Genomic DNA, 23,979 nt, shown 5'->3' with positions numbered 1-23,979 from the left:
GCTAACACACCCCCACACGCGAAAGCACACTTGGGCTTGAAGCGTGACAACACAGACCCATATTACCATGTTCTGCAAATAACTCAACAAATGGGGCTGTCAGGAATTGAACCCTGAACCACTTGGTCACGCTGGCTCTGATACCATATCATGGAACCGTTTTAGCTAAAAGGTCAAGCTAATAGTTAAAGACTCACTTCATATTAATAGCTGACAATAGTAAGATATAATATTACTTATAAAGATCTTATGTCGGTTTTGGATTAGTTGGTTAATCATGACCATCCAAAAGTCCGTTAATACATCATGTTTAGTTCGTGTAATGCATTTACAAATTGTAAGTAAAAATGTAGAATGTTTGAGTCGTGTTTGCAATTGATAATTGTACTTTTATTACCTTTATTAATTAAGTGCGCATATTATATTGTTTCATTTTCGAGCTAGCAGCTCACCCCTGATCCAATCCAAAAATTTGGATCAATTTTATATCAACTCAAATTATCTACTAAAGTAAACTCAAACACTATAATTACATATCAATTGTATGTTGTATAATCGTTCCAGTGTAATTTTTTCATACACGGGCTGTTGTTGATAACAAATCGAGGAATGATAAATAGAATTAAGGTTTAAATATGAAGTTTTACTATATTTTTTGGCCTAATGCTCATCCAGTCTTCTTAACTTGTCCAAATTGGTTATTTCACCTCTCCAACTCATCGAATGTCGTATTTACTCCCTTAACTTTATAAAAATGGTATTTCTCACCCCCTTAACTTGTCCAAATTGGTCATTTTACCCTCCATAACTCATTGAATATTCTATTTACCCCTATTAACTCCATAAAAGTGGTATTTCTCATCCCTTATGATTCTATTTACCCCTTAACTAAAAAAAAAATTGTATTTCTTACCCTTTATAGTGAAAAATTAATAGGACTTATTTAAATGAGTTTGAAAATATATCTTTTTATTATCAACAGTTTATTTTGTTTTAATTTGATAATTATATTGATCCTTCATGTGTTTATTACAATAATATTACAATAATTAGGTAATCAAAATTTAACTAGCCAAAAAAGTTGAAAAGAGAAAGAATGAATAAAAGATACAAATAACGAACAGTAATATAAACAAGTTAAAAACATTATATATAGGGATAAGGTACCAAAATAGGCCTATAGTTTTTGGAGAAGTACCAATTTAGGTTCCACGTACAAAATAACACCGATATAGGTTTAAAAATGTATCAATTTAGACCTCGACAACAGATTGTAAGAGGTGAGAAATACCACTTTTATAGAGTTAAGCAGGGTAAATAGAACATTCTATGAGTTGGGGGTAAATGGACAAGTTGAAGGGGTGATAAATACCACTTTTATGGAGTTAAACGGGTAAATAAGATATTCAATGAGTTTGAGATGTAAAATGACCAATTTGGAGAAGTTAATGAGACTGGGGAACATGAGGCCTATTCTTTTTAAAGGATAAGGAGCAAAAATATCTCTAACATTGACAGTCAAGACAATGTTACCCTTAACATATAAAATTATGCAATTTTAGCCATAACGTTCATTCTTGTTTGAACGCTAAGTTTTAAAAATAAAACTTCCCGACATATGATTTTGTTTCTGTGCAAGATTGACAATAATTACTCGTAGCTGTTGCTCTAAATTTCTTGCAGAATGAAGCATCCGAATCTGGTATACAAAGAAATTAGAAATTTCACTTCAATGGCATTTTCCTAAAACAAAGCAAGAATCACATCAAGTTGTTATATGAGAAAGACATGTAATATAAAGTTAAACATCAATCAGATATAAGATTAAGAGCAGCTCCAACAAACAGGATAATGTCGGAAACCTCTTTGATCATAAACAGAAACGGATGATTTGCTATAAAGCTATGTTGTGGTGGAGGCGGAAATAGAGATCCAGTAGGTAATAACATAAAACTTTGATAGAATGAGAACTTGAAAGAACCAGCATTTGAATCTGCAGAAGGAAAGTTTCTTCTTCTTTTCAGATTCCTTTTCCTCTGTTCTCTTCACCAATCCAAATGATCAATGGTTCCAGGAAAGGTAGCCTCAATCAATAGCATTCTTAAATTTATTGTGCAAGTCTACACAAACGGTCTCGTGTTCCGGATACCAGCTCACTTGCATTTGGCCTGTTAAGAAATTCCAGAACATTCAACAAGTTAAGTTTCTCCTGCAGCAAATATGTTCTTCAGGCCCCTGGAAAAAGTTGGGATAAAACCATATGAACATAAGACAAGTATGCACATACTGTCATCTTTAAACTGTTCAAATCAGGCAGTGTAAACTTGATAACAATCCATGAAAATCATAAACTAAAACAAAAATATTTCCATGTGCCTCAATCTTAACTGGATCAGTTCTAGGATCAACTCCATGATTTCTATTGTTAGCTTGATATAAATGTAATAAATGACATATCACTGAAAGAAAAGTAAGTTGGATGTGATTGCAAACTATTCCATTCCATAATTCAAAACCAAAAGGCTTCACGGTTATTAAAAATGACCAGCAAGTGCTAAGTTCCTCCAAGAATTGTAATTTTAACAGGACAGATTGGGAAGCTGACCCAAAATAGTTGGTGTTGTCTCAAACAGCTGCTAGGTCTCGAGTTCAAATCCTTCCTTGTGCACACAACAATAGTTAATTAGACGGATGTGTAATCAAAGATTCACCCACCTAAAGAAAAAACATTTCATAAGATTGATGAATTCAATTAATAAGACCCTCAACAGCCTTCGGCTGCAGATGCCATTATTTAAAATGGACCACCTATCCCTAAAATCAACAACACAATCAAAAGGACTTCTATTTCCATGGAAGTACTGTTTTTGAGTTCTCAAAAGGAGTTTCTGCAATTCTCTTTTTAATGTTAGATACAAAATGCATCCCCAAGTTCATAAACAACCTTTTTTACTTGAAACATAAAGCATGCACAAACCAATATTAGCTTTCTATGCCACGTTTCCAAAGAATTTATAAACCAATAGCAGCATCCAATTCACTAGATAAGCATTCCTATGTCACAGTTTAGCTTGATGAATACAGGGCTTGCTTGCGCTGGCTTTCGAGCAAACAGTCGTAAATAATTTTATATAGGTTTTCATGTGAGTTATTTAAGTATGAGGGAGAGGCAGCAATCTTACACAAGACGTACATGTGATTCTAACAAACATAAGAATGTCAATAATTGGCAATTTTCCAATGGTTGTATGAAATTCGATCCTAAAGAGAACTTATGCAGAACTATCAATATTACAGACACATGAAAATGCATACCTGCTGACATAGTTTTGGGTGATGGCAACTGATTCTTCGAGGTTGATCACCAAATGCCACCATCCATTGGGCACAAAAACCACTTCCCCAGCCTTCCAGATGCACTCAACCGGCCTTCTCTTCGAGGTTGATTATAAGCGTTTCTAAATATAATTCATGGCAAATCAATAAAATTGAGATATTAATCCGATTGGTTGACACTTGAACTTTAATTAATAAATTATAACTCTTATTCAAAATACAAGGAACATATCTCGAATAAAATTCATAATAGGTTAAGATTATACATTAATTCCATTAAGTCACGTTTTGAACAAAAAGCAAAGTTTAAGAGCTAAATCTTACTAAATCAAGATTGAGAGCTGAGATACAAGTGTATCTTTTCCCGGATAAGTTGAAATTACTTCACCTCACTTCACCAGTAATCTGCACAAGAACATATTCCTCCTTTAAAATGATGGAACCTATTCCTGTCTCTCACAATCAACTCTCGTTCATAAACCTTCGAAATCAGTTTAGTTGCTGTATGGCAATCCTCACATACTCTCAAGTTCTTCACTATTCGAATACTCAAATGAGCTTTCGTCTTCATAATCCCATATGCTATAGCAAGTTTTTCACTGTGTCTATGCATGGCATTTTCTTTTTCCTCTTGGTCTATGTCAAAAAATGCATCAGCAGTACTTACTGTATATCCGGCCGGTTTTATCTTCCTAAGAATCTCTTCCCACATCCGTTCGATCTTCTCAATTTCCGGGTGAGTTTTGTCTCCAATGGTAAATCTATGAACTTTCCCATCTATCTCAATCAGCGTATATCCAGGATGTTTCTTTACTCCTCTTTGCTTCATCATATGTCTCATGCTTTCGATGTTTTCCCACTTGTTCGTGAGTGCATAAACATTCGAAAGCAGCACGTAGTAACCACTGTGTTCTGGCAGTAACTCTATTAAAATCTTTCCCACTCTTTCTGCTATTTCTGCATTTTTGTATGTTCGACAAGCTCCGAGTAACGCTCCCCAGATTGGTGCATTAGGCTTCACCGGCATTTCAAGGACAAACTTCTCTGCTTCTGCTAACTTCCCTGCACGGCCAAGCAGATCAACGATGCATCCATAATGTTCCAACCTAGGCTCAATTCCGTAATCTCGTTTCATGCTTTCGAATATCTCCATCCCTCTTTCCACCAATCCGCGGTGACTACATGCAGATAAAACAGCAGTAAACGTTATGTCTCTTGGGGTTACCCCTGAGTTCATCATCATTTCCGAGAAGTATTTCAGCGCTTGCTCCGCGTGACCATGCATTGCAAATCCAGCAATTAGAGCTGTCCAGCTTAGTGCATCTCTCTCCGGAAGCACCTTGAAAATCCGAAGAGCTTTATCGATACTTCCACATCTTGCATACATATCTACTAAAGCTGTACCAAGAATCAAATTAACAGTGATCTTATTCGTCCTAATATAATCATAAGCTTTTTCTCCCTCTTCAATGGCACCTAAATGAGCACATGAAGATATCACACTAACCATCACGGTCTCATTTGCTCGAATACCCTCCGATTGAAGAACATGATACAATTGTATCGCCTTTTCAAACAAATTATTCCTCGCATAACCGCTGATCATTATACTCCATGTGACCAAGTTCTTCTCAGGCATTTTATCGAACAGCTTGCGCGCAGAATCAACATCCCCTGATTTATTATAGCCAGCTACCATTGAAGTCCAGGAAACAACATCCAAACTTGACATTGATTTAAAGATAAAACTAGCAGCATCTATATCCCCAACAGTAGCATACATATGAACAAGTGAGTTTTGCACATAGACATCATCATCAAATCCATGCTTAATTACTTGGGCATGAGCTTGAATTCCAATATGCAAAGATTGTAATTGAGCACAGGCCTTGACTAGAAATGGATAAGTAAGATTATCAGGAAATATACCTAGCCCCCGTTGTGATTGTATGTAAAAATGAAAAGATTGCTCTGGGTTTTTGCTTCCAGAATAACCCCTGATAAATGCATTGAAAAGGAAGAGATTAGGGTTTGGAATTTGGTGAAAAACCTTTAAAGCATAATCTAGTAAGTTATTGTCAATGCTCAAGGTAATTAAACGACTAGCTACAAATACATCGAAGATTGTATGGGTTCTTATCATATGGGCATGGATGATTTTAAGGTCAGAAAAGGAGGAGCAATTCTGTAGAAGCAAGAGTTTTGGACTTTTTAGCTTTAGAGTTTGTGAAACCAAGCTGCTCATCTTCCCTTTCTAATGATATTATCTCTCTCAAGCCATTCCGGTTTCAATTCAAGATTAGGACAATGACATTCGATGAGCAGATGCCAGAAATATCAAATGAAGAGTAAAAAGCAGCAATGAAAGTGGATTTCCATGATCCATTGAACAAAAATCCATCACTTAGTTTATCCAATACAAGATTTCTCCACAGAGACTCATGGTTAGCAAAAACATAGAAAGATTTGCTTACAGTGGACAAAATCCCCAAATTGGTACCATCAAGAAGCCCTAAGATATCAAGAACTAGCTCGTCAGATAGGCTTTGAATATTACCGAAACCTGTGTTTCTGGAATTGATTAAACTTGTATTGAGGTACAGATTGCCCAGTGGCTGAACCCCATAAGTGCGAGATGGACCTGAATTTTTGAGGCGAAACGCTTCCTCGACTTCGATATCATCTTCAGTTCCTTGCTTTTCCTGGACTTTTTGGGTTTCTTCTTTTAGCTCCAGTTAAGAAATTACTGCAGCGTAGCATTGTACAGAGATATGGCGGCGCTCTCTTCTTGCATCAGCTAGACGAAGAGATTAGCATTTCATTGGGTTACATGCACTGTAGGGAAAATATTGTGTTCCGTAAAATTTTATGCGGTGAAAATATTTTCCAGCAAAATAAAATATTTTCTTGTATTTCACAATAATACTGGAAAATATTTTTCCGCGTTTGGCTACAACATTGGAAAATATTTTCCAACCACTAAATATAGATTTTATGTATTTTTTTATTTTCAATTGTATATATAAAACACAAAAAAGAAATTCACATGTATTTTTTGTACTTTTTCTCCATTTTTTCGTGTTTTCACGTTTAGTATTTCGGTTTTTCCTTTTTTTTACGTTTTATTATTTTTCGCATTTTGTTACTTTTTCGTGTTATTCCCGTTTTTTCATGTTTTTCGTATTTTTCGTATTTTTTACATTTTCATCTTTTTTTTTCATGTTTATCGCGTTTTCAGGTATTGTCACATTTTTATGTTTTAGCATTTTTCGCGTTTTCATGTTTTTCGTATTTTTTCACGTTTTTGTGTTTTTTGTATATTTCACGTTTTTGTATATTTCGTGTTTTGTCACTTTTTCGCATTGTTTATGTTTTGTGTTTTTTAAGTGTTTGCTTTTTTTTTGCGTTTTTTTGTTTTTCGTGTTTGTTCATATTTTCATATTTTTTGCGGGTTTTTTTTAATATTCTCGTGTTTTGTAACGTTTTTATGTTATTCATGTTTTTCGTGTTTCATAGTTTTCTTATTTTTACATTTTTTAACGTTTTCTCCATTATTCTCTAAACGCGTATGTTTTGGGAAAAATGTTTTACCCTTTTGAAAAGGGTAAAACATTTTCCCTTATTTCTTCCTTCATTTTCCATTGACTTACCACTTATTTTCCTTTGACTTATTTTCCTGTTCAAACAAACACCGAAAAATTGGGAAAATATTTTCCAGCAGAATATTTTCCCCCAAACAAACAGAGCCTAGGTCACTGAACTTATATAGTTGTCTCAAAATGGTTATTTATTTTCAATTTGTCTCAATAAAATCATTCAACTTTGAATTTTATCTTAATTAGGTCATGTTAGCAATTTCAGTAATTAAAAAGCACCAGAATGATAACATACATGATACGTTAGTATGAGTCAACTCAGAACAAAACGACATACGACATCCATAGAGTCACTTAGCTATCACGTATCGGTTATTTTTATAGAAAAAAAATAAATTTTATTTTTTTTTCATAAAAATAACCGAAACGTGGCTGTCATGTTTCATTTCGGTTAAAAATTTGAGTTGACTTATATTGACGTGTCACCATGTCATTATTTCGATGTATTTTAACCAATTAAATCGGCAGAGTGACCTAATTGAGACAAAACTTAAAATTTAATGATTTTATTGAAATAAATTGAAGTTAAGTGATAATTTTGAGACAACCACATAGCTTTAGTGACCGATAGTACATTTATAGGGAAAAAGCATCCCAATGCCCTTAATGCTTTCAATTTTTGTTGATTTGGCCGATATTATTTCATTTTTAACATATTAAGTCCTTTATCTAATAATATATATATATATAGTACAACATATTGCTCTTTTGTGGCGCTACAAAAAAAAATTCAGATTTTTGGGAATAAATAATTGATTATATAGTTACTAAATAATATTTTCAATGATTCAAAAAAAAATAATAACATTTTCAAATTCATAATAGAGACAAATCCCAATACTCTCTGGTGCCTTCTACGGTTACTTTGTTTTTGACAAAGGACCATTACTTTGTGTGTTTTCATCATTGAATGATGGAGTATAAAATTAATCCAATGGTTAAAACACACAAAGTAAAGCTTATTTTGTAAAAAACAAGCATAACCATTACCATACTCTCTATTATTAAAATAAAAGACGATTTTACGGGACAGTAAGTCTGTCACGCACATATCGACCATGTTAATTCGGCATTACAGGAATAGATATGGCCGGTCCAATAGGACGGGATGCAAGGAGTCAGATCAGTAAACTCCCCTTTCATGTTATCTCTTTGTTTTCTCCTTTCTCTTGTTTTTTTTTGTTAGATTTCTAAATAATCCTATTATTTAGGAAAATCCTATTAAGTTTACAATTAAACCTAATCAAGGGAATAGTAAAGAAATAATATATTTCCTAAACAGTAGGATTTTCCTAAATAGTAGGATTATTTACATATCTAACACTTTTATCTTCTCTTCAGTTTTTCGTTTTCTCTTTTGTATTACATGTTCATGCGGATAAAATTGGAAACCAAAGGCTAAAAATTCTGGCAACATATATGGCTTGAATCTACACATGTAACTAAGATCAAGGTATTAGTTTTTTACTTTCATTTTGGAGTTAGGGTTTTCATGATACATGGCAATTTTACTCAAAAAGTGTTGCATCCTCATTACATTTCACAGTCTCAGCTATCGGTTTCCTCCTACAGCTCTTCTTCCGTATCCCAAATAGGGCCGTAACCAAGCTGAGCCTGGTCAAGCTCTGCTCGTTATAAAATTAAAGAGCCCGAGCCAAACTTTGGTTTGTTCAAGCTCAACTCATTAGAAAATAAATGAGCTCGAGCCGAGGTTCGAGCTTGTTTCGAGCCCAAAATCCTATTTGAATTTGGTTTATTAAGAAAATTATGGTAAGTAAATGGTTAATTATATTTATGAAGTTTGGTCGCAAATAGCTCTTTAATTGTGTACATAAACAAAATCACAAGCAAAGTTCGACGCTTACAAATAGTTTGTCTACTACTCATTTATTATGTTTGTGAACGAACTCATCTAAATCAAATGAAAAATATTAAGTTTATATATTTGTGAACTACCACAAAACTATATAGTTTTATACAAAACTAAAATTTGTTAATAAATATTCTAATCGAGCCTGCTCGTGAGCTTTCGAACCGAGATTTGTGCTCACGAACGACTAGTTTATAAATTGAGCCGAGTCATACCGAGCTTTTATCGAGCCGACCACTGAGTCGTTCATAAGCGGCTCGGCTCATTTACAGCCCTACTCACGTTTGTGGTCATGGAATTTACAGCTGGCAAGCTGATGTCAGGACCCGTCATTTCCTCTCTAGCTTGGTTACGGGCATCAGTTAAGCCGAATCTTCGCACCAAGCATTCATTTCGCTCATCATTGACATAATTAGCTATAATGCCGCCCAAGGAATTCACACTTTGTGGCTGAGTCGAAATTGCAGCATTGTCTGCATATTTATCAGAAAAAGTATTATTACCATAACTACAAGGTCGCTTCCAGGCGCATAAACAGGGGGAACCACCTTGACCCCGGTTAGTTTCGGCCCCCTGTCTCAAAAAAAAAAAAAAATTTATCGAATATTAAATTAGCTCTCCAAAATAGCCCATTACATATTAGGCTTGTCCAAAATTCAAAATTTTAATATTTTAGACCTATTAAGTGTTCTCTAAATTCAAATTTCTAATTTTTTTTTGTCTGTTATGCCTCTCTAAATTCAAATTTTTAATTTTTTTGGCCTGTAACTGATAAATGACCATGTGAGAACATCAGATTATCACTTGATCAAGATCAAGACAGGAAGAGTCGAGATAGCAACTATGAAGGCTTAAAACAGATGATCCTGATTCTCAAAATAGAACCAATTATTATGTATTATTTTAGACGATAGAGATAAAATTTCGCTTGATTGTTAATGTTAGAGCTGTTTTTATATCTCAGCGACAATAATAACTTATATCTGTTGCTCTAAATTTCTCGCAATAACTTTCAGAATGAAGCAACCCAATCTGGTATACAAAGAAATTAGAAATTGCACTTCTTGAATAGCATTTTATTAAATTATTTTCAACCTAAAACAAATCAAGAATCACATCATGTTGTTATTTGAGAAAGACATGTAATATAAAGTTAAACATCAATAAGAAATAGGATTAAGAGCAGCTCCAACAAACACGATAATATCGGAAACCTCTTCTTTGATCATAAGCAGAAACGGATGATTTAAGATTAAAGCTATGTTGTGGTGGAGGCGGAAATAGATATCCTTTCAGGTACTGATTAGTAATTAAATTGTTATTAGAAAGACATGTAATATTAAACATCAACTTTGTTTTTTCTTTCCATCTTTCTGTTTTTTCAACCTAAAACAAAGCATTAATCAAATCAAGTTGTTATAGTTATCCTTTCGGGCCAGGGTACTAATTGTTTTTTCTTTCGATGTTTCTGTTCTTTCATCTTTTTTTTAGTTGCTTCCTTCTTTCTCTTCTTCCCGGTTACTCCTTCCGAAATAGGATTAAGAGCAGCTCCAACAAACACGATAATGCCAGAAACCTCTTCTTTGATCATAAACAGGAACGGATGATCTGCTACAAAACTATGTTGTGGTGGAGGCGGCATTGAGCACGGACTTGCACCAGCTGAAAGTAACGATATATTGACAGCAGTTGCGATTGTACCTTCCTCATCTACTTCAATATAAGATTTCTGAATTACTTTCGATAAATAAACTACCTCATGAGTTTCAACCATCTCTGTAATCTCAGCTTTCTTTTCGTCAAAAGGCAAATCTAACCCTACTTCTTCCATGGTCTTCTTAACATTCAATTCATATTCATACTTCATTTTTGGCAACTGTAATTCTTTAAGCAAGACTTTTGAAACCTTCTGATTCTCTAATAAAAATCTTGGATCAGAGCGGAACTTTTCTACCAGTTCTTGTAGTCCATCTTTTTCATGAGGAAGAAAGATGTACATGGCGTATTTTTTATTGTGTGACTCACCATTTTTATACGCCATCTTAAGTAACTTGAAACTCTCAAACGATCCATATAATTGTCTCGTATAAGACATCCTCATGAAGGGAACTTTTATAGTTTGTCCATTGCGGAGATGGAAATCTCCATCCTTTGTATCTGAGGCATCAAATTTTTGAACCCATGTTCCTTTGAAGTAGATCGCACTTGCAAGTAGAGCTATTGCATCTTCTGTAAAGAAACCACGGGGAAGAAGCGGATAGATATGTCCTTTCGAAGCTTCTCTCGCCCAAGAATTGATTTCATGCCGAACTTGCTCCCCCTACACAAAACCATTGTTAGAAACTAATTTTGTCCATATCTACTACAGGCTAAGAGTAACATTTAATTTATAAGTAATCAGTATAATAATAAAGAAAGCGGGCGAACAAAGCCAAGGTGCCAAAACACTAATCCCAGCTAGATTGAGACAAAACTGAACCCTCAAAACCGAAAAGGTAATCGATAATCAAACTACTTCATTTTTAAAATTGAATCGAAATAAACTACAATTTCAGTTCAGTTTCGGTTATCGGTCAATTTTATTCATTCCCATCCTACCCAAAGCCAAGAAACCATATATGTTAAATATAACATAGCCAGTGGGGAGTAAAGGATTGGTCGGTTGGAGACTGATTTTACACGAAATTGTCTAATTGCCCAAAAAAATTAGAATTTGAGATTTAGAAATGACCTAACAAGTAAATTAATTAGAATTTGAGATTTAGAAATGACCTAACAGATAAAATAATTAGAATTTTATATTTACAAACGGTATAACACGACCTGGACTAATCTTTGGGTGCTAATTCAGCACCTATCAGCCGGAACCACGGGAGCCTCAAATTTTGTTAAGACAAGAGGACCAAAATTACCCCTGATCATGGTGGTTCCAGTGGCCGGAGGAGCCTGACACCCCCTTTATCCGCCCCTAAACATAACAGGAAAACAATATTTTCCAATTGTACCCTAAATCTGCACTTTCCCGGAAAAAAATATGAAATTCCTAACAAACAAGAATAAAAATACTGAAAAACGACTAATTAGAAAGAAGAGAAAAACAACATAAATACCTGATTCACAAAATCAAAAGATTGAGATTTAGCCTTGTAAACATCTTCCACCAACTGTTTGTAAGAAGGCTTCAATGGGAAAGAATTATGCACCCAAATTCCATTCGCCAACGATATGATCGGTCCTTCTCCTCCGCCACTGGTTGCGAGTTCCGCAAAAATGGAAGACTGAGCATTGAGATCAGTAATGCTTTCGGATTCGAGAAATTGCAGCAACTGCTTTAAAGTTCGGCCTGTTGAAGCAGAAGCCAACATATTCAAAGCAATATGCAACAATAATGGAGATAATACCAAATTTGTTTGGCAGCCATTGTTGATTTCTTTGAGAATGGAATTACTAGCAATTTGCGTCTCAAACGCGGTCATGTTCTTTCTTTGGGGTTCGTCGGTTTTCATATTGACAAAGATGGGGAGAGTATCGGAGACGAAAGAGGGAGAGGAGGAGAAGGAAGTGGAGGGTTGTTTCTTTTATATATATATATATATATAAAAGTAATTCTAGAAACACTAGATTTCTTAAACACCTAAGCCTTGTTTTGAAGTTTCGACCTCGACCAAGGTGAAAGTAAAAATTAACTTTTACTTAACAGTAAAGTAAAACCTTCATAAATTAATACTCGATAAATTAATAACCTCTTTAAAATAATAATTTCTTTTGATCCCAATTTAAGCCAGTTCATTAACTCGATAAATTAATATATCTATAAATAAATAAAATTTCATGGTTCCAACATTATTAATTTATATAGAATGTAAATAAGGCTAAAAATTTAAGTTTGTTTAAGAGTTTAAATATGGAACAGAATGAAAGTTAAGTTTCCTCTACAGAATGTAAATAAGGGTAAAAATTTAAGTTCGTTCCGTTATTTCTATTAACCCTCAATTTGGAGGTTGAAAGAAGTAAACATTTAACTTACATTAACTCCAATTTGGAGGTTATAGTTTGAAGGTTAATGTCATATTTAACCTTCCAAAAACATTTTCCAAACAATGTTACTGTGATATTTACTCTCTAAATACAACTTCCAGATAAGATTAATGTCATATTTAAACTTTCATTACTCTCATTTAATTTAACCTCTATTAGACTACTCCCAAACAAGACTAAACCCCTAAATTACATCTAACTAGGAAAGATAATATTAAAATATCTATTTTTACACTAAATTGTATACATGAATCTTAAATAAGTTAGAAATATTTTTTTATGAGGTTCGGAGCGTCGTACACGATAGAAACACTATTTTTCTTAAAACCCCTAAAATACATCTTTGGCTTAATACATAAATAACCCCTGAACTTATTCAAATATTGCAACTATTTCCCTCAACTTTCAATTGTAACAATTTACCCCTTAAACTTATCCAATTGTAAAACATAACCCCAAATTGGGAATTTATTTACCCCGTACTTAAAGCAACCGTAAAAATGTTTCTCCGGATTCATATCACGCCAAATATCTGATTATTACACTTCACGAGCGTTGCAGATTTTGTATTTCACGTGTTCCTTCAATTGCAGTCCATATCAGCAATTTGAGATTATGTTTTACAATTAGACAAATTTGAAAGGTAAGTTGTTACAATTGAAAGTTGAAGGGGTGTTGCAACATTTAGACAAGTTCAGAGGTTATTTGTATATTAGGCCTACATCTTTTGATTATTCTCTCCTATTCAGATCAAACACGAGAGGTCCCGTTTACTTGTATCAAATGTTTTTATCAGGTTTAGGCTAAATTACATCCATCAACCACTAAATATTACAAATTTTCACGATACGTGTCCTAAACTTTTAAACGTAATATAAAACCAATTAACTTTATAATTTATAATATTATAGTTACTAAACTTCAATTAACGCCTTAAAACGAAACTACCGTTGACATTCAAATGAAAATATTCAAGAAAATCTTAAAAACAAAAGGAAAGAAAAACCCTAAAATCACTGAAAATACAAAGCACGAAAATTGAAGGCCTTAAAGGCTGAATTGAGATTTTGCTCGCGGGCCCTTTTCCATGTAAAATAGGGTTTAAAATCGCAAAAAACTACAACTCCTTAACTTGTTAGAACTTACCGAATTACCATCGAATCATACTTTTCCATGAACTTCACGGCTAGCTTGTCAACTGCATCGGTTTTTTCTTTCAATTGATCGTCGAAATTAGCTTTGAGCGGCACTTTTTGTGTTTCGTACCCGTTTCCAAAGGTGGAATCAAGGGGCTTATCCATAGCTAGAATCATGGTTATCCTGACTAACCCTCATAATTTGGTTCAAAATATATTTTTCGAGCCTGTATCCATCAGAGTGAGAGAGGAAGAGGGACTGTTGTAAATAATATCGTGTTTGTATCGTATCTATCAATTATCGGGGTAGTGTCAAATGAGTCAACCGTAACTCAACTCAAACAAAATTATGTGTCATAATCGTGCCAAAGCATGTAATCAGGTTACTGATTTCGTGTTGTGTTTTCGGGTCACATGTACTTTTATAATGTACCTATACGTTAATGGTAACATTTAAAAATATAGTAAGATACACTATTACTTATAAATATTTTATGTCGTTTTTGGATTAACAAGTTAACCATGATCATCCAAAAGTCTGCTAACATAGCATGTTTGGTTTGTGTAATGTGTTTACCAAGCGTAACAAAAATATGGAAGGTTTGAGTCGTGTTTACAATTGAGTGGCCACAGGTGTTAAAAAGTGTAAAATTCAGTGGTCATACCGTTAAGAATTGAAGTTTAGGCCCACAATGTTAAAATGAGTAAAGTTCAGTGGCCATTGGTGTAATTTACTCCACAATTGACGTTTGCAAAGTATGATGTAGTAATTAAATAATGAGTTAAATAACAATAAACCAGTCTATTTAATTTTTCTGTTAGCTAAGGGCAAAATTGATCATGCTTGACAACGTTAGGAGTAAATTTGCACCTTATCCTTCAAAAGAAATTAGAAATTGCATTTCAATGTCATTTTATTAAAATATTTTCAACCTAAAACAAAGCAATAATCAAATAAATTGTTATAATTATCCTTTCAGGTACTAATTAGAAAGACATTCAATATAATGTTAAACATCAATCAAAAGTTAACCAAGAACTACCACACAAAGAACAGCTTTTACTTTTTCTTTCTATCTTCCCTCTTTCTCTTCAATAGGATTAAGAGCAGCTCCAACAAACACGATAATGTCGGAAACCTCTTCTTTAATCATAAACAGGAACGGATGATCTGCTACAAAATTATGTTGTGGTGGAGGTGGCATTGGGGGCGGCATTGCACATCCAGGTAGACCTAACATTATATTGACAGAAGTTGCAATTGTACCTTCCTCGTCTACTTCAATATAAGATTTCTGAATTGCTTTCGATAAATAAATTATCTCACGAGTTTCAACCATCTCTGTAATCTCACCTTTCTTTTGGTCAAAAGGCAAATCCAATCCAACTTCTTCCATGACCATCTTAACATTTAATTCATATTTGTACTTCATTTTTGGCAATCGTAATTTTTTAAGCAAGACTTCTGAAACCTCGCGATTCTCTAATAAAAATCTTTGATCAGAGCGGAACTTTTTTACCAATTCTTGTAGTCCATCTTTTTGATGAGGAAGAAATATATACATGGCGTATTTTTTATTGTCTGATTGACCATTTTTATACACCATCTTGAGTAACTTGAAACTCTCAAATGATCCATATAATTGTCTCGTATAAGACATATTCATAAAGGGAACTATTATAGTTTGTCCATTGAGGAGATGGAAATCTCCATCCTTTGTATTTGAGGCATCAAATTTTTGAGCCCATGTTCCATTGAAGTAGATTGCACTCACAAGTAGAGCTATTGCATCTTTTGTAAAGAAACCACGGGGAAGAAGTGGATAGATGTGTCCTTTTGAGGCTTCTCTTGCCCAAGAATTGATTTCATGCAAAACTTGCTCCCCCTGTCCAAAACAATTGTTAGGATATAAGGTGCTGTTTGGTAAACCTGAAAATTAAGTGCTGAAAATATTGAGTGATATAATTAATATAAAAATATTAGTTGATAATATTTAACTTAAAATGTTAAGTTAAATATTTTGACTTACCAAAATAAGTGATTTTTAACTTAATTTATTAATTTAAGTGGTGGATAAATAATTGTTATCAAACGCACTTAAATTAAATAAGTGTTTAATATTTTAATTTAAGTCATTAAGTGGCTTATCAAACAAGACCTAATTTTGTCTATATCCACCGGATAAGAGGAGCATTTAATACACATGAGTCACTAATATCAAAATACACATGCATATCTCAAGAGTAAAAGTTCTAAAACTTTGATAATAAATAAATAGATAAAAACATATTTCTCGCTTATTTAAGTCTAAAAATTATTTTTTTCTAATATATATATATATATATATTCTCAGGAAAATATAGATTTAGTTGTTAGCATTTTAACCGAATTTTTTTTTTTGTAAATTTGTTAACCTAAATATATTAAACATAATTGTTGTTTGGAATGTCTGATATCCCAGTTACATAACAGTCAAACTAGTCTTTTCAAATTTTCGATAATGTAATGGTTAAAATGAGTTCACTTAGAAATTTTATGATTAAATTTATACAATTTCATATATTACAACTAAATCTGCACTTCTCATCAAACTTATCATCAAACTTAATTGAAGTTCAAAATCAAAAAGGTACATGCGCCTAACAAATAAGAACAAAAATATTCAGTCGTATGTATATCATTAACAACAAACAACACACAACATAAACCTCGATATCAGTTCCACAAGGAGTTGCTAAGAACTAAAACTCTAAATTTAGCAAGACAACCAGCAGTCGTATTAATTACCCTCTCTATAGATATGAGAAACACGAACAGTGATGTCCAAAATTATCAAACAGGATAGACAATTAACATATATTAAAAAGAATGTAACTGAAAACAAATTTCAGCCGCCCCATTACCCTCTTTATAAGTGTAGATTTGGCTGTAACGTAAGAAATTGTACAAATTTCATTTTAATGTTTCCAAGCAAAATCAAAATTTATCCATTTATAATGGAAATTTAAACAAGCTCGTTTGACAGTTTTCTTTATTAAAATATATATGGCAGAATTAATTGTTAACATCTTCATTAGAAAAGTTAAGTTAAATTTATACAATTTTCTATGTTATTGCCAAATTTCAAACAAACAAGAACAAATTTAATAGGCTTAATACATCATTTGCTCCCTATATCTGTTCAAAAAGCTTGATTGGCCCTCTAAACTTTAAAAGTGTCCCAATAGCTCCTTCAACTTGCATAGAATATTCAGTTAGCCCCTTGAATTTGCGTAAAATGTAATCAATGATCACTCAGTAGCAAAAAAATAGATTAAATTCAAAAGATGTATTCCACGCATCTTAGAATGTTAATACACAATTAAAATATAGATTAAAAAGGAATTTATTACTTGTTTCACTATAAAACTTGTCTTCGCTAATTTTAAAACCGTATACCTCCGATTTTGATCGTTTACCTTTTTTTTTTAAGATGCGTGCAGTACATATTTCGCATTTGACTTACTTTTTCGCACCAAGTGACCAATTGATTACATTTTGTGCAAGTTCATGGAGCTAACCGAACATTTTATGCAAGTTGAGAGGGCTATCGGGACACTTTGAAAGTTCAAGAGGTTAATCAAACTTTTTAAACAAGTTCAGGAGGTTAATCAAACTTTCGAATGATGTATTAAGCCAATTTAATATCATGAAACAAGTTCCACAAGATTATCGAACAGCATAGCCAATTATCATATACTCTAATCCTTTATCATCAAAACTGAAAAACAACTAAAAACAAAGAGAAAAGAAAAAACATGCATACCTGGTTCACAAAATCGAAAGATTGAGTTTTAGCCTTGTAAACATCTTCCACCAACTGTTTGAAAGAAGGCTTCACAGGGAAAGAATTATGCACCCAAATTCCATTAGCCAAAGATATGATCGGTCCTCCTCCGCCGCTACTGGTTGCGAGTTCCATGAAAAGTGAAGATTGAGCAGTGAGATCAGTAATGCTTTCGGATTCGAGAAATCGCAACAACTGCTGTAATGTTCGGCCTGTTGAAGCTGAAGCCACCATATTCAAAGCAATATGCAACAATAATGGAGATAACACCAAATTCTTTTGACAGCCATTGTTGATTTCTTTGAGAATGGAATTACTAGCAATTTGTGTCCCGAAAGCCGTCATGTTCTTTCTTTGGGGTTCGTCGGTTTTCATATTGATGAAGATGAGAAGAGTGTCGGAGAGGAAAGAGGAAGTGATGGAGAAGGAAGTGGAGCGTGGTTTCTTATATATATATACAAGTAATTCTAGAAACACTAGATTTCTTAAACCGCTAAGCCTTGTTTGGAAGTTTGGACGTCGTGGGTGGTGAGAGTTAAAAATTAACGTTAATTAAGAGTTTATAAAATGTAAATGAGATTAAAAGTTTAAGTTCATTTGGACGTTTAAATATAGAGATGGAATGGAAGTTAAATTTACTCTGCACAGATAAAAAAAAAATTTAATGATCTTTCCGTTACTTTATTAACCCTCAATTTAGATGTTAAAGAAAGTAAAAATTTAACTTACATTAATCCCAATTTGGAATTTACTTCCATTAACCTCTAATTCGGCAGTTAGAGTTTGGAGACTAAACGAAGTAAACATTTTCCATTAACTTCCAATTCATTTAATAATCTTTTAAATGAGTTGATAAAACAAATATGTGACATTAAGTTGAGTCCCAATTCATAAATCCTACCCGTTTCCATGTTCGTTTGAAAGCTATGTTTTCAAAATAAAACACCCTGATATATGATTTGGTTATATCTGTTTTCGAACAACACCCATGTAGTTTAAAAGTTTGCAAAATGGTACATTGAGATTTATTCCGTTAGCAAACACATACCAAATTGATTAACAGTGTTAAAAATCAAAGGGAAAAGAGTTAATTTGGACCTTATATTTATTTATTTTATAAATTAACCCCCTTTATTATCTAATTATCATAAACAAACCCCAAAATAAAAAAGTAAAAATCATATAACCCTCTTCTCCATCTCTTTATTTTTAATTTTTCTACTTATTTCTCTCTCTACTCTCTCTTCTCTTTATTAATTTCTCTTTCTAAAATCAATTAAATTGTTATTATAATATAATTGATTTCCAGTAATTCCTAAATTCGTATTATCAGAATTGTATAATAACTGCCGCCGGTCTAACTCATCCGCAATCGTGGGCATTGGTTTTCTCTCACCGGCAGAAGTACCAGAGCTGCAACATGAAAATTTCTTTTACACTTCCATTTTAATTCCAATTAAGCAAAGATTTAACCAGAAGCAATTAAGAAAACCTTGTGAGAAACTCGAAGATAGGATGAGAGGAGAAGATTTTAGAGCTATCGCCATTAGCGATGCGTTGAATATCGGGCTGGAGATCTTCGCAAGTGACAACAGGTAATTTAGACTTGAAGGTGTCCGGATCGGTGGCTCCGTCGAGGTTGAAGCGTTTGAGATACTCAACATTGGAGTTTCTATTGAGAATCTTAGGGAGGATTTTTTCTTTTAAACCACAATTAAAAATTAATAGAGAGTAGAGAGAGAAATAAGTAAAAAAAATAAAAATTAGAAAGAGATAGAGAAGATGTTGTATTTGATTTTTATTTTTTCTTTTGGAGTTTTATTTGTCATAATTAGATAATAAGGGAGATTAATTTATAAAATAAATAAATATAAGGACCAAATTAACTCTTTTCCTTTTGACTTTTAACACCGTTAGTCAATTTAGTATCTGTTTGCTAACGGAATAAACCTCAAGTTACCATTTTATAAACTTTTAAACCACATGGGTGTTGTTCGAAAACAGATGTAACCACAAAATTTATTTTTATACTTTTCCCATGATTTTTTCTACGTGGAACATACACAATAATTGCTTATATCCATTTCTCTAAATTTCTTGCAAACACTTTCAAGAAAAACTCGATTTTTTTGTCTCTCTCACAAAAATGTCATGTTTTTATGCGGATCTTCCTATAACCTACACAATTATTATTTTAATAAAATAGAGATCATTTTTTATGACAGGAACACACGAGGAGATAACAGATTTTCTTCGAGCACTTTCAAACAAAAGCAATAATCAAATATACATTGTTATACAAAGAAATTAGAAATTGCATTTCAATGTCATTTTATTAAAATATTTTCAACCTCAAACAAAGCATTAATCAAATCAAGTTGTTATAGTTATCATTTCAGGTACTAATTAGTAATTAAATTGCTATTAGAAAGACATCTATACTTACTATATATAATTACGGAAGCAGAGAGAAATGAGAAGAAGTGTTTTAGAGGTCTTTTTGATGAGTTGTCAACGTAGTAAAAAATCAAATTAAAAATATTTAATTAATTAAAAATAACAAATTTATATTTATAATATATTAAGTAATTTCCTACCAAAAAAAAATATTAAATAATTACTAGCCTATTAATTAAAATAATAAAAGAAAGCAAGAGTTACATGAAGATGAAAAAACACAAAGCAAAGGAAATTCAAAAGTCACAAATAAACTTCTATATAAAGAATGATAGATAGTATTCCACCATTATATTCATTGGTCACGATAGATAGTATTATATTTATGAAGGTAAATATTCAATTTTTTTCATATGTTGTAGTTATTTTGTTCTCAATTATATTGTTGTTTTATTTTTATTAAACAATAGTTGTTATAGTTTCATCTTTCAGATTCATTTCTGTTGTTACACAGGTTCTATACCTCTCGCTATCTTATCCATGTTTTCTTTTTTATTTGTCTTTTTTTTTCCAAACTGATAGCTTCAATTGAAGAAATCCGACAGAAATAGAAGATGCATGAACAACTAAAACCGGAAAACACAAAAGTGTCAAAAATTACAAGAAGATATCTTATGTTTCTCAAGGTAATTATTCGATTTTTTTCATATGTTGTAGTTATTTTTGTTCTCAATTGTGTTGTTGTTTTCTTTTTATTAAACAATAGTTGTTATAGTTTCATTTTTCAGAGATGAAATTTCATTTTCGTCGTTACCCAGGTTCCATACCTCTCACTACCTTATCCATGTTTTCTTTTTTATTTGTCTTTTTTTTTCAAAATGACTAAAATAAAGATTTTGTAAATTTGTATTTTTTTAGTATATGTTGTTATAGTTTCATCTTTCAGAGATGAAATTCCATTTCTGTCGTTATCCAGATTCCATACCTCTCGCTACCTTATCCATGTTTTCTTTTTTATTTATTTATTTTTCAAAATGACTAAAATAAAGATTTTGTATATTTGCATTCTTTTTTAGTATATGTTCCTAGGTGTTATCGTTTTGATTGTTAACTCTAGCTAAAATTTAGATTTTCGGCTTTTTATGAACTCAATTTTTAGTTTTAATTGAAGTTAGATTAATTTTTCTAATTCGGAACATGTTGAAATCCACTCATTTTTTTAGTTTGAGTTTAGCTAATTGATATGGATTGTATTTTTTATTTTTATGCATTTTGGTACAAATAGATATAAGTTTCACTCGATAGTTATTCATTGAAGTTTAAGACATATTAAATAAAATATTAAAGAGATATTTGAATATTATACCTACAATGAAGTTTATTTCAATATAAATTATGTTATATTATTATTATTATTATTATTATCAAGAAGTTATTTTTTCCCAATTTTCTAGACAAGGAGATTGTAAGCGTCTAATACGCTTGATAAGATGTTTATGCTTGAAGAATATGGATTATGCTAGATACGAATTCAAAATGAAGGTAAATAAAAATAAATTTTGATGCTCAAAATCCTAAAAATGTATATTAATTATGGATATTGAGATAATTGCTTTTGTGACATTGGCTTATATAATTTTTAACTATTATATTATGGTTCGTACAAAGTTGTTAGTATTTCAAGAGTTTTTAACAGATGAAAATGAAATATGATCATAGGACAAATTATTGAAAAATATTAATTAAGAAAATATTATTATTTGAATCTCTTCAAATTCTCAAATGTTGAGCATAATGATTCTAATTAATATAATTAATTTCACATATTAATTATAAAACGTTTGTTTTACACTGAGTGGTTACAATTGCGATTTAATTCTATTTAACTAAAATTAATTTATGGACTTAATGCTTCATTAAGAAAAAATAAAATGTTTAATTAATGGGTAAAAAATATTTTCACTCTCCTCTTTATACGCTTATGTCTCGACATTCTTTCTTATTTTCAAAAAAAAAAAAACGAGAGGAAGATGGTTCTCTCCTGATTATCTTTTTCGTCCCTTCATTTTTTTTTTCAATTCTTTTGTTTGTTTTTCTTACTTACAAAATCAAGAATATATAATTATTAGAAAATATTAATGAAGTCAAATAAGTGATATCTGCGAGCTCGTATGGCTGATATTCTATATAGTGAAAGAATGAATAACAAATTGATCGAATGTCTTGATGACATATTACGAGATGAAAATAGGAGAAATCATCATCTTAAACTGATTCAATTAGATATATTGGGTTATGTAGCAGAATGAATAATTGAATTCGAATACCTGGTGATCATGAAATTCCATCAACCAAAATAATTATCATCAAGATGAATTTGTGACTAATTCTTACGAATTTTATTTTTTTATATGTAACATATTGAATTGATAAAGTTTATTCATATGCAACATTAGAAAAGTATTGATTGTAATAGTTTATAGAATAATATATTGATGTTGCTTCCATTTTAACATAGATTGTAATTCTTTTGTATCGTAGATATAATATTTAATTTAAATTGTAGTTTAATTCAATTTTTGTTTAACCTATATTGTAATTCTTTTGTATCGTAAATATAATATTTAATTTTAATTATAGTTTAATTCAATTTTTGGTTTTTTTTATTATATTCTAATATATTTCTTAATTAATCTGCTATTTTATTATTATTATTTCACAGAATATTTGGAATATGAAAATGTATTAAAATTCCTAGAAAGTACAAATCATTGAATTTTGTAAAAATAAATAAATCATTCATCTTTAGTTAAAATTCTATAAAAAAAAAGTAGTCAATTATTTTTAAAATTAATTTAATTTGAATTATCATTAAAAAATATATATTAATTTCTAATATACATAATATAAATTTTTTTCATAGCATGATATAAAATTATTTAAAATTAAATATATCAATTTATTTATTTATCTAAATTATATAAAAGTTTCATACCCCGTGCATCGCACGGGTTTTCGACTAGTGTAATATAATGTTAAACATCAACTTTGTTTTTTCTTTCGACCTTTCTGTTTTTTCATCTTAGTCACTTTCCTCTTTCTCTTCTTCCCGTCTCCTCCTTCCGAAATAGAATTAAGAGCAGCTCCAACAAACACGATAATGCCAGAAATCTCTTCTTTGATCATAAATAGAAAGGGATGATCTGCTACAAAACTATGTTGTGGTGGAGGCGACTTTGGGCGCCACATCACTACAAGAAAATTGCTTTTTGGCAACAAGTTTTGGCAACAACAGAAAACGTTGTTGCAAAACATAAACTTTAGCAACGATTTTTTGTGTGTTGTTACCAAAGATTGTTGCCGTAAATTTCTTAGGTTTATGGAAAAAAAATATCAACTTTGGTAACAATTGACTTGTTGCTGTAAATGAAAGCTTTTATAGCAACCACCGTATGTTGTTGCTATAAATAAAGGCATTTACTTCAACGACTGCGTGTGGTTGCTGTAAATGGAAGCATTTACAACAACGACATGCAGTCGTTGTTGTAAATAAAGGAATTTACAACAACGACTATGTGTTGTTACTGTACATGAAAGCTTTTATAGCAACAACCACATGTTGTAGTTCTAAATAAAAGCATTTGCAACAACTGTATGTGGTTGTTGTACATGAAAGCATTTATAGCAACAACAAAAAGTTGTTGCAATAAAATAAAATA

At 31.8% G+C, this 23,979-nt stretch overlaps 2 protein-coding genes across 8 annotated transcripts; both read right to left on the bottom strand.

Annotated features, from left to right (window-relative positions):
• Positions 1-1,705: 1,705 nt before the first annotated feature.
• LOC136223855 (pentatricopeptide repeat-containing protein At5g06540-like) lies at positions 1,706-6,146 on the bottom strand. 7 transcript variants are annotated; one of them, XM_066012029.1, is made up of 5 exons: positions 4,004-6,146; positions 3,661-3,741; positions 3,316-3,458; positions 2,606-2,715; positions 1,706-2,168 (listed from the first exon to the last, which is right to left on the bottom strand). In XM_066012029.1, exons 1-2 carry the CDS (start codon positions 5,579-5,581, stop codon positions 3,721-3,723), a joined length of 1,599 nt encoding a protein of 532 aa, XP_065868101.1. In that variant the 5' UTR covers positions 5,582-6,146; the 3' UTR covers positions 1,706-2,168; positions 2,606-2,715; positions 3,316-3,458; positions 3,661-3,720. The 7 variants fall into 7 exon arrangements, with proteins under 7 accessions (XP_065868101.1, XP_065868100.1, XP_065868095.1 ...); XM_066012028.1 differs by having other exon boundaries at positions 3,661-5,333; positions 5,811-6,146; XM_066012023.1 differs by having other exon boundaries at positions 1,706-2,235; positions 3,661-6,146.
• A 3,851-nt stretch (positions 6,147-9,997) lies between these two features.
• LOC136224903 (serpin-Z3-like) lies at positions 9,998-12,387 on the bottom strand. The gene is made up of 2 exons (XM_066013332.1): positions 11,973-12,387; positions 9,998-11,182 (listed from the first exon to the last, which is right to left on the bottom strand). Exons 1-2 carry the CDS (start codon positions 12,366-12,368, stop codon positions 10,271-10,273), a joined length of 1,308 nt encoding a protein of 435 aa, XP_065869404.1. The 5' UTR covers positions 12,369-12,387; the 3' UTR covers positions 9,998-10,270.
• Positions 12,388-23,979: the final 11,592 nt, after the last annotated feature.

This window comes from Euphorbia lathyris, chromosome 3 (genome assembly GCF_963576675.1).
Source record: "Euphorbia lathyris chromosome 3, ddEupLath1.1, whole genome shotgun sequence".
In the NCBI taxonomy this organism is placed as follows: Eukaryota; Viridiplantae; Streptophyta; class Magnoliopsida; order Malpighiales; family Euphorbiaceae; genus Euphorbia; species Euphorbia lathyris.
This window is presented reverse-complemented; position numbering and strand designations above follow the sequence as displayed.